At 34.1% G+C, this 17,312-nt stretch overlaps 1 protein-coding gene and 1 pseudogene across 1 annotated transcript; both read right to left on the bottom strand.

Moving 5' to 3' along the window:
• Positions 1 to 7,357: 7,357 nt before the first annotated feature.
• Positions 7,358 to 9,719, bottom strand: LOC132033947 (pathogen-related protein-like). The gene is made up of 4 exons (XM_059424132.1): positions 9,413 to 9,719; positions 8,657 to 8,789; positions 7,795 to 8,100; positions 7,358 to 7,702 (listed from the first exon to the last, which is right to left on the bottom strand). The coding sequence occupies exons 1-4, from the start codon at positions 9,545 to 9,547 to the stop codon at positions 7,686 to 7,688; spliced, it is 591 nt and encodes a 196-aa protein (XP_059280115.1). The 5' UTR covers positions 9,548 to 9,719; the 3' UTR covers positions 7,358 to 7,685.
• Positions 9,720 to 14,482: 4,763 nt separating this feature from the next.
• LOC132035471 (pentatricopeptide repeat-containing protein At2g36730-like) lies at positions 14,483 to 17,082 on the bottom strand (annotated as a pseudogene).
• Positions 17,083 to 17,312: the final 230 nt, after the last annotated feature.

The raw sequence follows: 17,312 nt of genomic DNA on the forward strand, positions 1-17,312 counted from the left end.
TCCATATTAAAAAACTTAAAGAGAAGCTGATCTTAGCAGTGACGCCATCGAGGAAGGCAGAGAAACGAATAATTAACTAGTACTAAATAATTAGATTAATGGCAAAAGACATAAATTGACCTTTAAACTATACCACAAAAGTCATTTTCACACTAAACTACTCTGACGATCCATTACACACCTAATATATTTAAAAATGATATTTTTTACTCCCTGATACAATATGACCAGTTGCACTATGGGAGAGTGTACACACTCTCTCCCCACATCAATGCCACGTCGAAAAATCCTCTAATCTTTAATTTTATATTTTTTTTCCTTTCCCCTCCTTCCCCACCCTCCCTTTCTTCTTCATCCCTACTCCCTTTCTTATTGTATAACCACCACTGTTTCCAATAAGCTTCAATATTTTTTGGTGAGCTTCCATTTTTCCGATCTTCTTCATTTTCCGGTCACCAAATTTGCATATAATCTACCTATAAAATAAATTTTATTATTTTTTATTATGTGTGATATTAAACTCATCAAGCTATTTTCAAATAAACCAAAAAAAAAAAAAGGAGAGAGAGAGAGAGAGAGAGAGAATGGAATTGCTCCGCAAGGAGGAACCACTGTTCCGCCTACACTACTCTTTTTTATTTTATTGTATTGTTATGTATCCTTTTTTTTTTTTTTTTTTTTTTTTTAATATGGTGGCTGCTGGGTTTATGAAATGAAAACGAAGAAGAAGAATAAGGGTTTTGGGGGGTGGGGGTGGCGTGAAGGTGGTGGTGGTGATGGTGAAATGAAGAAGAAAAAAGGTTTGGGAAGTGGGGTTGGGGGTGGAGGTGGCATGAAAGTGGCGGTAAGAGAGGGTGGGGTGGTAAAAGGAGAGGAAGAAGAAGAAGGGTTTTGGGGGGTGGCGGGAAGGTGGAGGAGAAAGGGTTAGGGTTGAGGTTGGGGTTGGGGTTGGGGTTAGGGTGGGGATTGGCTGTGGAGGAAAAGGGGGAGGGGTTGCGGGGTGGTTGAATAAAAAAGAAGAAGTTGCAATTTTTTTTTTTTATAATAATTTTTTTTTTTAAAAAAAATCTGACCTCACGTTCCTATTATTTAAATATAATTCTTTTTTATGCCACATCAGCTCTGGAGGGGTAAATAATATCACTTTTTCATATATTAAGTGTGTAATAGGTACTAGTAAAGTTTAAGTGTGAAAATGACTTTTGGGGTATAGTTTAAGGGTCAATTTATGTCTTTTGCCTTAGATTAATTTAGCGTTCATAGTCAAGTTAAACATATATTTTCGCCTCAGCGACCAACTTCGTGTCTTTGCTTTATTTTTTTTTGGTGAACATGATCGAAATATTTTTAGAACTTGAAAGTTAGGTGGCGCTTGTGTATTTTTAACTTGAAAGTTAGGTAGTACTTGTGTATTTTTAATTAATCTTACTTTTTGCGTGATGGCTTTTTGGTCTCTCGGTTATTGGTAGATTTTAATTTTGGTCCTTGTGATGTCTAATTAAACATATTTAATTTTTAATTTATTGGAATGTGCACTTTTAATCTGTTTTCTAGTGAATATTCAAGAATTTACATAATTATTAAGAGTTTAAATGCTTAATCACTGTATTATGATAAGTTTGTATTGTTTATTTCAAATATGACGGTAATATAGTTTTGTAAATTATCAAATATAACATATTGTCTACATGAAGAGACTTAAATTACACAAAAATTGATTGAAGGTTAAATATGGAGTTAATTTCTCAAACGGTCATCAATCTTACAGATTTTTCTTATAGAAGTCACTAAACTATTTTTTGTCGTGCCACTCTAAACTGTAAAGTCACTCAACACTTCGGTAACTTATTTGCTCAAAAGAGCACGACTACTCTTAATGTTTGCTTTAGTATTAAATAATATCTTCTTTAACTAAAAATAATTAACTTGGCTAAAGAGGCTTAAAGAGGCAAAAATTGTGACGAAGAAAGCATATACATACGGCAGGAGTGGCATATAATGGTTCATTTTGCAAAAAAAAAAGAAAAAAAAAAGAAAAAAAAGAAAAAAAAATGAGGTTTAAAGTAAGATGGTGTCACGACCCAAATCATGGATCATGCGGGCACCCACACTAACCTTCCCTGGTGGGCGAACCCTTCAGATAACTACCTTAATTTGATACAACATGCGGAATAAATGCTATTATTATAAGAAATTCCCAAAATCAAGGTCTAGACTCATACAAGAGCTTCTAAGAAGTTTACAATTTGAATAGATAACGTACTAAACCGGATACGACTTCTTCACAAGGATAGAGAACAGAAATCTAAGGAGAGACTCGGGTTGCAATATCTCAAATAGCTCACCCAAACGCCTTTGACGAATGCCTCGAAACGGTCGTGAGACTCCGAACATCGCCTCGAAAATAACTCTACACTCCCAATGAGTGTAGCAAGAGTAGTATGAGCACAACACTAGGCTCGTAGGTATCATAGGCCGACAATGGTTAGTTCACGCATATAAACAAGAAGCAACTAACAAGTAAGCGATAAGTAATCAAACACACACACATCTAGCACATGAGAAAGTCCGGCATTAACGATAGTCACAAAGGATCTCAATATCTCGGATTATAAGCCTAGGGAGAATTCTATAAACCTCGATTCCATCCAAACCTTTAAAATAAATACTCACAAACAACAACTCGGAATTCACAAATCAAGAATCAATCGAGGATGTGCCATGCAATGACATGAATGACCATTCAAATGGAGTGCTATGCAATGCAATGTCGTGCTATGTAAATGTTATGCAATGCGTAGTCACCTCTCACACTCCACTCCCGTACACACATGCTATGGCAATGCCTCATAGTCATGACCCATGGGGGACCCGCGAAGTCCATGTACCACTCGCTCCGAATATAACCTCGGATCACGAGCACACTCTCACGATCCCGGCAAAGACCTCGGGCATCGGACACTCCATCGTTCCCGCAAGAAACCTCGGCAACAAACACTCATCTCTCTTTTACCCTCTCCGCAAAGACCTCGAGTCTCTCAATCACTCTCCTCACCATTATAACAACATAAGAGTAATATGAAAGCATGTCATGCATGATATCGCCTCAACTATATCACCAATATGCAATAAACAAGTACAAGTCATATTATTGCCCACGGCTCAATCATCAATATTACCCTTCCCTTTCATAAGGCGAGGGAGCTAGTATGTGATAAAGATACAACTAGGTGATAATTACATCACATAGCACATAGAATATGGGATGCATACCTCGCATGGAATCAACCTCAATAATCACCGCAATCATAGGTTCCATAGGTTCATACTAGGGATTGCAATTCAATATTCAATTCTCAGTAATAACCTTCCTCTTCCATATGACCAACCTGGGATAACAAGAGAGAGAGAATTATATCAAATACATGAAATCACAATACAATGACAAATCACATAACAATATCGTAATAATGGCGACGAGCCCACATAACAAGATCATCCAATAACGGCGACAAGCCCACATAAAAACTCGGCAATACCAACCTAGATGGAATTTACCTCCACACCATGCCCGAAGGCCTATCATGCTTTCCCGTCAATCACTACTATTTACATACGTTTCGCTAACCGGAGTCTAGACATAAAGTAAACCGTAACCTACCTCAATGCCGAACAAAAGTGTCACGAACTCCCATGCCAAAGCTTTTTCCTTCTGAAGTGCTTCCGATCGGACAAGGTCTTTAGTGCTTATTCGTCACACAATATGTGTACGCTACCCAATAATACTTCAACCTATATTAAGACGCCAACAACTATGGTTAAGCTACAGGGAGATTCAAACGTATTCTAACGTTAGTAACTCCTTTCTAGATGTTTAGGCGATGTTTTGTCTTGTATCTAAACCAACCACATACTACCAATACAACATCAATAATTATGTGTTCAATACCAATCCGGACAGCCCACACAATATTCTAAACAGCCCACATTCATAACATGCAATAACGATTCACATACGGTTTCGACATCCTCAAGTTACTTTTATTAGTTTGTAGCCTTAACGTTTGCATGTAACAACTTATAACAGCCCATCCAACATACAATATGATGTATACTCTTAACTTATAATTATTCTTTCCAACTTAATGAAAACACAAGTCCAAAACAGTCCACTACCACAACATGTCCAAAACAAGCTTCTAACCGACAACATAACGATGTTCGGAATTCTTGCAAACGTTTACGAACATACTAAGCCAACCACATGCGATTTTTATACATCATTTCATGTCTTCTTTTCATATAATTTTAGTAAGTTATGACCAGCTATCCACACGACAAGTACAACATCAATTCATACGCAACTACGCTATATCGTCATTTTTATAATCCTTAAAACAACTCACAAATGACTTTAGTTTCAACTCCAACCATTAAACACCTTCCTTTCCATCATAAAATTCATGATAATAACAATCAAAATATCAAGTAAAAACAGTTCACTAACTTCTTCACAAAACAGTCCACACACGGCTACACCATGCTTCAACATCTCTCACATAAAATCATAGATTCAACCATTTTCATACTAACATAACTTCACCTTTAACCTTCCAATTCTTTTCATTCTTTTACCATGAGATCTATGATAGTAACAACCATATTTATTAAAGAAAATCAGTCCATTAATTCCACCAAAACAGTCCCTACGGCCAACTAACATTCCAACACCAACTTTCATGATTTTATGCATGCGATTCATGTTCGTCAAGTTACAACCATACTTCAACATCAACACATATAACCCCATAACTACTATCATGTTCCAACATCAATACACCTTATTTCATGCATACAACTTATATTCACACATCTACATCACCCTTAATACTTGAAAAGAAAGTTAGATCTTACCTTGACAACTTGACTTCTCTACTTGGCTAGAGTTGGTGACTTGAGATGGAAAATGGTTCTTGTTGCTCCAAAGACTATCTTCACGTTTTAGGGACCTTCTAAAGGGTTGAAACACCTTGGAAAATAATTTTTGGATCAAGACACAAAGTGGCTCAAAAATCAGCCCCTTGGCCGAATGCTCTCCCTCTCTCCCTCTAGGTTTTCTTTCTTTGTTGTGAAGTTGAAAATGAATGTAATGGCTGATTCCTTAGTCATTATTTGGTTAAATTATGATGCCTACAAGTTGGACACAACACATGCTCCACTCATGACATTGAGCACTCAATTAACTTTACACAAAATTTCCATTCTTTTCTCTAACTTTCGGCTGAACTTCCCCCTTTGTTCCCTTTCTTCTTCTTTCCATTTAATTGTTTATGAGACAATTGCATGTGTGTAGTGAATGAATCATACACTAACCTTTGTCCATTGCAATCATACAAGGATGAATGTCAATATTTAAGTGTGCAAGTATTCTTCCTAACATGTGTGTCTTCATAAAATAATGCATGCTTTCATAAAGTGATAGATGCCCTCAATATACAAATGTATGCCTCACATGGATGCCTTATTTTCGGTCACTTGGCTGAATTCCACACTCATTTCTTTCAATTTGGTTGTCCACAATATAATGTAAGTGTAGTGGATGAATTTACATTTAATTGCCCATTTGTATGTCTTCCATTAGCCTTATTTAAGATGACTTTGAGTCATCTTTTGGACATGGCATGTTAATGTTCATATTGGCTCATTGTTGCCACTAATTTTAACTTGACACCACAATTAAGTAGTTCCTAATTTCCAACAACATTCTTGTACTAAGAAAATTTTTTAACCGATTAGTTCTAGTTTAGAAATTAAAATCCGAAGTTTCTATCTCACGTTGATTCTTTCGCGAATAACTCGACGTATAACAATACGGGGTCTAACATTCTCCCCTCCTTTAGAACATTCGTCCTCGAATGTCAAATGAGGACTAAAACTCGTCAATTAAATAACTGAATCACCCGTTATCGCAGACTATAGACAGCAAGATTAGACCACGAAAAGAGTGTTTTAGGAATATTAGGCCTAAAAGTGCTAAACGACCAAATGGGTCGTTACAGATGGTCAAATAATTTTCATCTTAATCCAAACAATTTTCTTTCTTGTTTGTACAATTTAAGTTTAAAAACAACAGTACATGCAAAGTGTTACCAGTAACAATTTTTACAATTAAAATAATTTTAATTTGTACAAAAAATCTTAATCAAAGAAGACATTTATTTGACCCTCCAAAAAATAATAATGGACTATTATTTGACTGTTGAAGAAACGTTAATAATCTTCAAGGGAAATACACGTTTGCACCTATATTTCTATTAAAACTAGGTGCTACGGCCCGTGCCAGCACGAGCCCAATGCTGTGAAAATTGAATCGAACATTATTCACATGGTGCCTAGACTTTGGTCTTTGTGTTAGCATGTTTGCCTCTAAATAAATGGTATGACCTAAATTAGCTTCTTCATGAAGGATGTCACCGTTATCATGTATGTGTTCAAGGATATATGAAATTTATTAACGTGTGTGTGCAAGAAAGAAATATCCAATAATATTTTTCAGTGAAAATCTGCTTTGTCCAATATTTGAGCTTTAGTATGTAATAATCAATAACTCATAGGAATATTAGAATTGATCAAGTACTGGTTGGTTTGTTTTGCATATAAAAGAATAGCGAGTATTACACGTTATTTATAAGTGAATTATGTTTATCCTTCACAAAAGCAAAATTTTATCCGTGTTTGACGTTTACATCAAGTGAATAAATACTCCATTCGTTCCTTTTTACTTAGCTCAATTGACTCGATACTACCCTCGAAAAGATATTTATTAGGAAATTATTTTACTAAATTAATCTAATAATTATGCTTTAAAAATCTAAGTTTGACTATTACTATTTTATGTATGTAGTTACTTAATGATAAGGGTAATATTGAAAGAAAATAATAAATCTTACCCGATTTGCTAAAATAGACAAATAAAAAAACTTCTACTTTTAATATACAGACCAAGTAAAAAGGAAAAGAGGGAGTATAACATGTATTTATACATAAACTTTTAGTATTTATTCATGATTAATTAGTATCAATTATCACCTTATCAAATCCCTTAACATAATAATTTGCACAATTTGATTATATAAATCTGGGTATAAATATGTTCATGCCCTTCACAATGTGAATCTGTGGAGGAAATTAGATCAAGTCATACGTGATTTGGAAGTTCAATGGCCTCATTTCCAATGGCCCGCATGATCTGTAATTTAACAGAAAAGCATGGACTTGTTTCTAGAGCTATAATAAGGTCCAAATCATAAGGCAGAGAAGACACCCATCTTAAGCAGGCTAATCTTGCAAATATGTGTCAAATACTAAAATACCCTTAAAAAAATTATTTATGCGCAAAAACTGACACGTTGAAATCAGCTCTTATAATATATACAAAAAACATGACCATTGACTTTACACACGTCCAAATGGATCATGCGTGATAATACTTAAATGACTTTTCCAAATACAGAATAACTAGCTTGAAAGTTATTCTCTAATTATTTCACGAAAGGGCATTTTGAAGCACCTAATGCCATTGCGCTTGCGGATTCACCATTTCTTTCTCCTTTGACAAGTGGCCCAAGCAATTCTCCTCTATCAAAGAAGAACTCTGCCAGAAGAACTCTGCCTTAACAATCTTGTTACTCTCTTTGTCCAACTGTATAAAACACACATTCAATTATTTCAGAAAATATAATTAGAAAAAGAATAAATAAAGGACTTAAAACCAAGATAGTTTTTGGTAAGTACATGCTTCAAAAATGCCAATTCCAAAGAGCTCTACAAGTTCTCCTGTTGGAGCATGTCCTTTAAATGGACCTTCCATGTAACGCCAATGCCTAAATTTGTAGACAATTTCTGGTGGTCCTGAATATACATGGAGGACTTCGATGGCGAATCCTCGTGTAAATATTGATCTGAAAATTCTCTGTGATGATTCAAATGTTTCCTCATCAGGATTGTTGACTCGAAGATTCTCAGGCAATGAAGTTTGGAGGAATGTATTATAGCCACCACCAAGCTTTGCTAATTCTTCCGGTGTTAACCCTTTCCTTCCTATAAAAATTATTAGAGAAAATTCTCTCAAATAATCAAGTTGAGAGAATATTGAAGGGAGAAATGGATTTTTGGCCCTTTACAAACTTTTTTTTAGTTTGATGATTTTTTTACAAGAGATCTTCATTTTTTCCACATAAGAGATCTGAAAAAAATAATAAGAAATCTAGAAAAAAATCTTCTATTCATACTGTAAGAGGCCAAGAGATCTTATTTTCTCGAGGAAATATTGAGAAGCAGCAATCAATATTATCAAAGAACAAACAACAGCAGTAATAACAATTACGTCTCAATCCCAAATAAGTTGAGGTCGTCTATTTAAATCTACTTCAATCTAATATAATAAAATTTTAGTTTTTCTCGCTATGGAAGTTATCTATATTTCCTACTGACACATAAATTTCTGACAAGACTAAAAGATAGCAAAAGATAGCAAGGAGACAATGTTCCATTAAGAATATATAGCCTGTTTTTCAATAAGACATAAAATCTTACATTTTGGATACTCTTTTTTCCCTGTACAATGAAAGCTGTTGGAGAAACTACAGAAGAGTACCATTGACAATCTTCTTGAACTTTGTTGGATCAACAGTTTTGAAGTCATTAGGATCTGCTTTGTGGACCATTTCCATTTCCCACATCTTCAATAGCCGCTGCATCTTCCCTTCAAGTGATCCTTCAGACCAAACCTAAAGATGTAATAAGGTAAATTCCAGTATCTATTACTCCCTCCGGATCAAAAAAAGTCTCCACTTAGCCTTTTTTTCTTGGGTAAAAAAAAATGTCCACTTATCAAATCAAGAAAGAATTAACCCTATTTTTTCAGATTTGCCCCTATTAAGTATTATATGATCAATCCCGATGCTTATTTAATTAGGGGTAGTTTAGTCAAATTACCTATTTTTATCTAGGAGTTAGTATTTTCTTAAGGAGTGTGAAAAATGGCTAAATGAACTATTTTTTTGATCCGGAGGGAGTAGTATAATGTTAAACTTCTAAATTTGGGTACTTATGAATGATCTTATATTTCTTTAGGCAGGGTAAAACAGAACACATGAAGCAACCACCCTATCACATCTCTCTCATATAATGGCAGATGATAGTAAAAGCTTATAGCAAATCCTGTAGCTACTTGCAAGAAAGTAAGTGTAAGGAAGTACATTTGTCTACAATCAATAAAAATACCCATGGAAGAACGTATTTATTGATTATATAATCGTGAATTAATTTCTAGACAATTTTAGATTCAATCAGACAACAACAACATCATATCCAGTGTAATCCCAGAAGAGTTCTAAAAAATAGAGCTTACACGAGTTCTTTCTTGTTCAAAGAGCTTATCAACAACATCATAACTAGGAGGACCATTTCTCCATTTGATGTTTTTGACCTCTTCATCACTCAAGTATTTTCTGTATTTATCTCTCCCTCCTACTAAACTGGCCATTTTGGTTAATTTGATGCTAATTATACAATCCTTCAGATGTGGTTTTATATGACGAGAAAACTAAGCTAATACAAGTCTTAATTGGCTTCAAGTTAGTCAAATAGAAAAACATATTTTATGGAAGTGTCGCAGAAATAACGTGAACTGGAGTTCAAAATAGGATATTTTATGGTTTAATAGTACCTTGGCTTTTCCATCATTTATTTTACATAAGTATAGGTGCTGTCTTCGTTGTCTTCTTACTCCTTCCATCCCAATTTATGCATCATATTTCGAATTTTGAGATTCAGATTTTTTAATTTTGACGTAAATTTTAAAGTTTTTTTTCAAAATAACATTTACATATTCAGAACTATGTAAAAAATAATATAAGTCACAATAATTAACCATTTAAAATATTTAAAAGATATATAAAAAGATCATAATCAAAGAACGATTCGTTTAACTCTCAAATCCAAATAATGCTGCATAAATTGCGACGGAGAAAGTACTATGAAACTCCACTATTATGCTCTTCCAATGGTCCTAGCTACTGTTGTTAATTACATCAGATTGGACAGTTTAATCATAAAAGCTACCGATCAAAGCGAGAATACAAATTTTTTGACGTGGCAAAAAAAAAAAAATCAACATATGCAAAATACATGTTTCTTTTCCATGTGAGTAGTTCAACCATCTATTTCACGGAAGAGCAAGTGAGGCAATCTCCAATAATTAGTTTTCACTACTTCAAATAAATTTTATTGGTAATCCAGAAAAGTTTGAATCTCAAGTAAGGTTCATCGAACCTAGTTTAATTTGAAATTGTCATAATCCAAAAAAATACGAAGACAAAAACTGTTGCTGATTGCCTAGTGGTATCTAGCCCCAGGGGCGGACCAAACGTGTTGGGTAAGGGGACATGTGCCTCCCCTAACTTTGAAAAAAACTATATATATATATATATATATATATATATATATATATATATATATATCTTGAAAAACTATGATATATTTTAAAAGAACCCCTCAAACATAATTGCAAAAGTAGGGTTCGACCCAAGTACGAGTGCCCTTGAGTGCTCATTGGGGGGGACACAATTTTTTTTGCCTATATACTTGTGCCCGTTACGCTAAGTGACCGGTCCGACATGGTAAAAACTATGATATATTCTTAAAATCCTGTGTCCGCCCTCGTCTACCGCGGTATGTATGCACGTATCTTGATAAATGTTCCTTTTATTTTATACTACATCAATCTCCAAGTTGGACGATAAACTTTATTTTGCTAGTATTACCGCCCATTTGGCCATGGAATTTTTTTCATGTTTTCCCGGAAAGCATTTTCAATTTATTTGGAAATCACCGTTTGGTCATTAAAATTCCAAATACAACTTCATCTTGAACTCTAACTTCAACTTCAACTTCAAAATACCAAATAAAGTGAAAATTATTTTGAAACAGTTGGGTAAGGTTTTCTTTTTCTTTTGAGATCAAAAACTTTGGATTCACAAAATTTAAATTCACTAACTTGTGAAACAAAAAGGAAAACCTCACGCAACTAAATATTCTTTGCAAAAACTATAACCAAATACAATTCCATCTTCAACTCTAACTTCAACTTCAACTTCAACTCCAAAATACCAAATAAAGTGAAAAATATTTAGTTTTCATGGCCAAACACCTACTTAGTTGGGTAAGGTTTTCTTTTTCTTTTGAGATCAAAAACTTTGGATTTACAAAATTTAAATTCACTAACTTGTGAAACAAAAAAGAAAACCTCACGCAATTAGTGTCAATTGTGTATGACACAGTATCAATTTAGTATGCACGAAATAAAAAAAATCAAGTTAGTCCGATTATACTAGGTAAATAGTGAAGGAGATCATTTTTTTTTTTTCATTTAAGGAATATGATTATCAACTCTACACGTACAACAGATGGGGATACAAGACACAGTATTTATGGAGTAAGTGTGCATTGTATTGCTCATTAATCTCTGCCCTTGTCCTCATAGGCGGAACTAGGATTTGATGACTATGAATGTCACCGTCACTAATAATCTTATTTTTTGGAGAGACAAATATTGATGGACGTTGTCCGTCTACTATTCCGTTAAGAACTAACGTACACTATAAAACCAATGAAATCGTTTTTTTTTAAAAAAAAATTCTTAATGTGGCCTCCAAGGTTAGTTTTTCAAAAAATGCGTCATTTAATAATAGAGATTTTTTCAAAATGCTTAATAATAGTTAAATACCTAAAATTAATCCCTTTTCAAATTCAAAAATCCGACCCACTTCCTTGGTACTCCTTTTTTATCCTGTGCTTCTTTTGGTGTCCACAACCAATGATTTTAGAAAAATCGAATTTTGAATTATAGTTTTGGCTTTGAGTTTTTTGGTTCTCACGAACGAGATTTAATTTCAAGGGTAGGATTTTCGGGGAGTGGTTGTAAGGGTCTATCTTCCATTATGTAATCATACTTCAATATATGATTTCATTTTCACTGACCAAATTTGATAATTTTTGCCAGTGAAAATTTTTGGGGCACTCAGAGAGAGATTGTTGTTTGAAAATTGGTTAAAAATGTTATGAACTCACAGATTCCGTAAGAACAATGGAGACTCTTGATACCAATTGTTGGTTTTTTAAAAGATGGGGCAGCAAAAATGTTTGAAAGTGTTGATTGAAAAAGTCTCTCTATTATTTTATTAAGCATAAAGGGGGTTTAAATAACCAATTGAACAACAGAAAATCTGTATAAAATCTGCAGAACAATTTTAAAAACCAAATAAAACTCAATAACCTAATCTCTTTCTAAAATTTAAATTCAAATAAAGTAGACTCATCTAGAACTAATCTACTTATTATTCTAACAAGAAAATTACTGCAGTAACTGAAAGCAATATTCAACAATAGCATCGAACACATTGTAGGGTGTCATGGCGGTTGCTTGATTATCTCACAATCTATTTACTGTTGCATAAACTGAACTAGAGGGAAACACGACATTTTCCAATAGAATCTCATTAAGATAACACTTAACAACATCCTGCACATTGAAGAATTAGGAACAATGTATGTTTAGGAATTTATCTCATGCCGATAACTAAACAAAGAAACAACCTGTCTGTTACAAGGAAATATGAAATCACAAAAAAATTCAAGATACAAGTAGAAGCTTGTTCAATGATAATAAAAAATCCAACTAATCAATCAAGAAATGTGGATTGTAGGCATCGAGCGGTGGATTCAATCCCGGAGAGTTGCATTCTTCGCTCAATCTCCTCACCCGTGCCTACTGGTTGCCAAGTTCTTGTATCTTGGCTTTTGCACATAAGCTTCTTTTCTTGATGATCTTCAATTAGTTTGGTTTAGATCCTCGATTTGCCTCTTCAAAGTTTCCTTTTTCTCCTTGGCCTTCTCCCATTCTCCTTGTGCATGACCAAATCCTCCTCAACATCATTTGCACAAAGTATAGCGTGGGCAAAGTCATCTGGGACATAGTATCTCCTTCTCTCGGTCATCGCGTCTCTACGACAACCTCACTTTCGATATACCCACGGAGCTAAAGGGAGGATCATCTCATGGGAGCGAGCATTCACATTCAATGAAGCCAGAGCCTGTACCATCAACACAGGATCTACTTCGGCGATAACGCCACATATGTTCCATTCGTCTTCACAACTGATAAAATAGATGACACTCGTGATTGGGCCATGCTATTCCTAGTGCTAGGATTTTTCATTCAAGGAGAACAGGAAAAAGCCGTGGTGAAAAAGGAAATTAGTGGAAACCAATTTTAGTTGCAAAAGCCAATTAATTTTATTTGCAAAAAAACAAAACCTTTGAAATAAATCCAATCGATGATCTCAATTAGTTTGGATTGTTTAATACTTATTGAATAAGCGACCTGTTACAGTCCGCTTTTACGCTCGCGCATAAGAAGTTCTCATAACTTAGCATCTTTGTTGTGAACAAACAGAGTCGCCACCTAATTTATTTAAGGAGGTTAATTTTATTTGAAAAAAAAAACCTTTAAATGCGGTTTAGGCATCCCGATATTAAGGAAGGAGGATCTAACATTTTATGGCTAAAATTTTGTATAACTTGTTAGGAAAATGTGTTTAGTAGTCATATGTATAAAGTTAGAAAAAGATGCATATTCATGGCTAGTTAACTAAAAATGGAAAGCATTTTTTTTTTTTTGAAAATGATCTTTAGAGGGGCATTTTACTTTTAAAAAAATCATTTTTAGCATTTAATTATGTCCTTAATTCAATTAATGAATTAATTCTATAATTGGGCTAATTATGAAGAAATTAATACCTTGAAATGTGCACGATTTATTAAGACTTTGAATTATAAGTATAATCCGACTTCTTAATTCGTTAATGAATTCACCTATTTATAACTCAAAAGATATGAGAGATCTTTAAGCTATTTCAACAAGTGTTTTGACTTTGAAAATCATTTTTAGCATTTCAATTATATCCTCAATTCAATTAATGAATTAAGTCTACAATTTAGCTAATTATGAAGGAAATAATCTCTTCAAAATGTGTACGGTTCATTAAGACTTTGAATTATAGATATAACTTAACTTCTCATTCCGTTACTGGATTTCCTTGTTTATAACCCAAGAGAAAACCTCCCAAGTCATTTGACAAGTAATCAGACTTTTAGTTTATTAAAAGTGGTGCGCTATTGTTCAAAAATTCTGAAAAGCTCATTCATTTAATAAAGCCATTAGCTAAAAGAAAACTAAAATAACGTGATAGCAGCTGGAAAATTCTTCACATTAACACTCATTTTTTCCTCGACTTTGGAAAGCTTTTTGCTAAAAAGATGTATTAAACTTCTGGAAAAATGCCTTCGGCTCTTTTGAAAAATAAAGGTTCACTCTTGGGTTTAATTTTCCACGTAATTTCTAAAGTAAATAGGCAACTGATTTATCACATCTGCTCGGGATTCATCTAAGTTAAGAAAGTAAAACAAAGTACAGTGTTAGTAACAATTTCACAAAACCACAAACAAATACATAACTCAAAAGATAATAAATAAAGGAAAGGGAGGATTTAGCTGATTGGGCTGATAACCCATTTCTGTTGCTGCTGATTTGCTACTGCTGCTGTTTCATTTGGTCTGCTGCTACTGATGGCATTTTAGGCTGCTCGCTATGGGGTTGACTCGATGGGATAGTATTAGGTTGGGCCCTTAGCCCAACACATAATGCAAGGAAAGCGGAATTAAGTCCCACGGGCTCATACTCGAGCAGTTTCATGCCTTTTGACGAGAGTTGAGTTGATCACTTTCGAACCAACACGACAACTAACTCGAACTCGAAAAAAATATTTTGACTTGTTCCAATAATTCAAGAAAAAATTTCTTGTTTTAAGCCAAGTAATTGAAAGGTTCAGAACTTGGGGGTTATATTTATAGAACCCCAAAGGCTGGGGTTTGTAAGTTTTTGGGCTGGAATTAATTTGAGAATACGCTGTTGAGAGTTAAAACAATGGCCACAAATGGGATTTGAATACTAACATTTTCTCTTTTAAATTGTAGCTGAAACATTTCAATCATAGCCATGATTGATATAAGGTTGAGATAAAACGATAACCCAATTAACTAATTAAGCTTCTCGACTTAACAAAGTAAAATACCTATTTTGCAAAATACGGACTAATTATAGCAAATTAGCCATAAATGACTTTAATTTGACAATTTGAAATACGTACCTAGTTAAACACCTATTTTGAACATAATAAATGTTTAAAATTATATGTATAATACGTATAATATATATTATGATATTTTTCCTAATTAAATGGCAAAATAGCACCAAAACTAGTTTAAAATATTTTTGGTTTTTATAAACAGGTATTTTACTTTGTTTGAAATTCAAGAAATTTGACTATTTAATTTAAGATGTGGAGGGCCAAAATTGAGTGTCAACACTCCCTACTTGATGAACTGAAAGTCCTCATGACTATCTTGAATTGTTTTGGGATTTCATTTTTTCTTGCAGCAGACATGTTGTTTCTTTGTTTAGTTATCGATTTCTCCACAAAGTTTAACCATCGCTAATGTGATGTGAACAGTGTCTGTTCAGGAACAAGAAAACTTATTACTACTTAGCAACTTGATAACAATCTCTATGGATTCTAAAAAAACTGATACACAGCTTTCTCCAGTCAACTTGTTAAGTTGTCTGTCTTTCATACCTCTTCTCAGTTTTGCTGCTTTCTCCCATAATCCAATTTCAGCATACTTGTTTGCTACCATGACCAGATTCCCACTCCTTTTAGGCTCCAATCCAAGCAACCTCCTCTTAACCTTCTCTCCAACTCCAGTATAATCGCTAATATCATAAATATGGCACGCACTGAGCAATGTCCTCCATATAACTGCATCAGGCTCAATAGGCATGTCAACGATGAATTTGTACGCTTCTTCAAGGTGACCAGCACGACTCAAGATATCTACCATGGCACCATAATGTGCCATCATAGGCTTGATTTGATAAACGCTTTCCAATTCTTGAAACAAACGACGCCCTTCTTCCACCATTCCAACATGACTAAGAGCACAAAGCAAGGACACATAATTAGGCTTCACATGAGAACAATCCTTCATTTTCCAAAAGAGTTCCAAGGCTTGTTTATCAAATCCATGTTGAGCTAATCCAAGAATCATCGCACTCCATGTCCACACATTTCTTTCACCAATCCTATCGAAGATCAAATGAGCATAATCCAATGCTCACATTTAGCATACATGTCAACAAGTGAAGTTCCTAATTGACAATTCACAAACATCCCTTGTTCAATCACTTGACAATGAATCCATTTCCCTAAACTCAAGTCACCTAACTCAGCACAAGCAGAAAGCAAAACCACCATCGTCGTCTCATCCGGTTAAGCCCCACATTTCCTCATCACACAAAAAACCATCATAATACCAGCAACAGTCAACACAAGCCGAAATTATCGAATTCCAAGAAACAGTCCTTCTTTCCGACATTTCATCAAACACCTTGTATGCATCCACAATTTTCTTGCAAGAACCATCATACACTTTGTTATAAACACCAATCTTGATTGCATCACCGTGAATCTGTTTCCCTTCTTTCAAACCCAAAAGCGACGAACTTGCCTTGAATAGTAAAGGGTACATGAACCAACTCCAAAAAACCGAATGGCTTCTTCATAGTTGTTGCTTGTAGCATAGTTTCTAATGAGTATAGTCCACCATGAATTTTGGGATTGTTTGATGACAAGACAGGCGTAAGAAGATGAGTTTTGGGGGGGTATGAGAAGCAAAAACGTTGACAATTTTGAGGATGATAGTGTTTTGTTGAGATGATGATTTGAGTATGAATTTGAAAGAGGTGTTTTAGTGAAGAACAAGAGTTGAGAAGAGCCACAAGTTGTTGGGTTTTGGACATTTTCCATCCTCCTCCTATTGTTTACTTACGGCTTGGTTGGATTTGTTGTAATATATTGTGTTAATATTGTTTTGATAAATATAATCTTGGATAGAATGTGATGAATAAACTTACTAATATTATAAAGAAAAATAGCACACTAGCCTAAATTATTACTCCTTCCTTCTCAAATTATTTGTTGCTTTTTTTGTTTATACGTTGCTTAAGAAAAATTATTGACGTGGGGTATTTGATCTAGTTTACTCTTATTTATGTCTAAGTTATAATAAAATATGATTATTAAATATTAAACAAAGGCAAAATGAGAAAAGAAATAGGTAACGATGTAATCACA

Source organism: Lycium ferocissimum, chromosome 10 (genome assembly GCF_029784015.1).
Source record: "Lycium ferocissimum isolate CSIRO_LF1 chromosome 10, AGI_CSIRO_Lferr_CH_V1, whole genome shotgun sequence".
Classification (NCBI taxonomy): Eukaryota; Viridiplantae; Streptophyta; class Magnoliopsida; order Solanales; family Solanaceae; genus Lycium; species Lycium ferocissimum.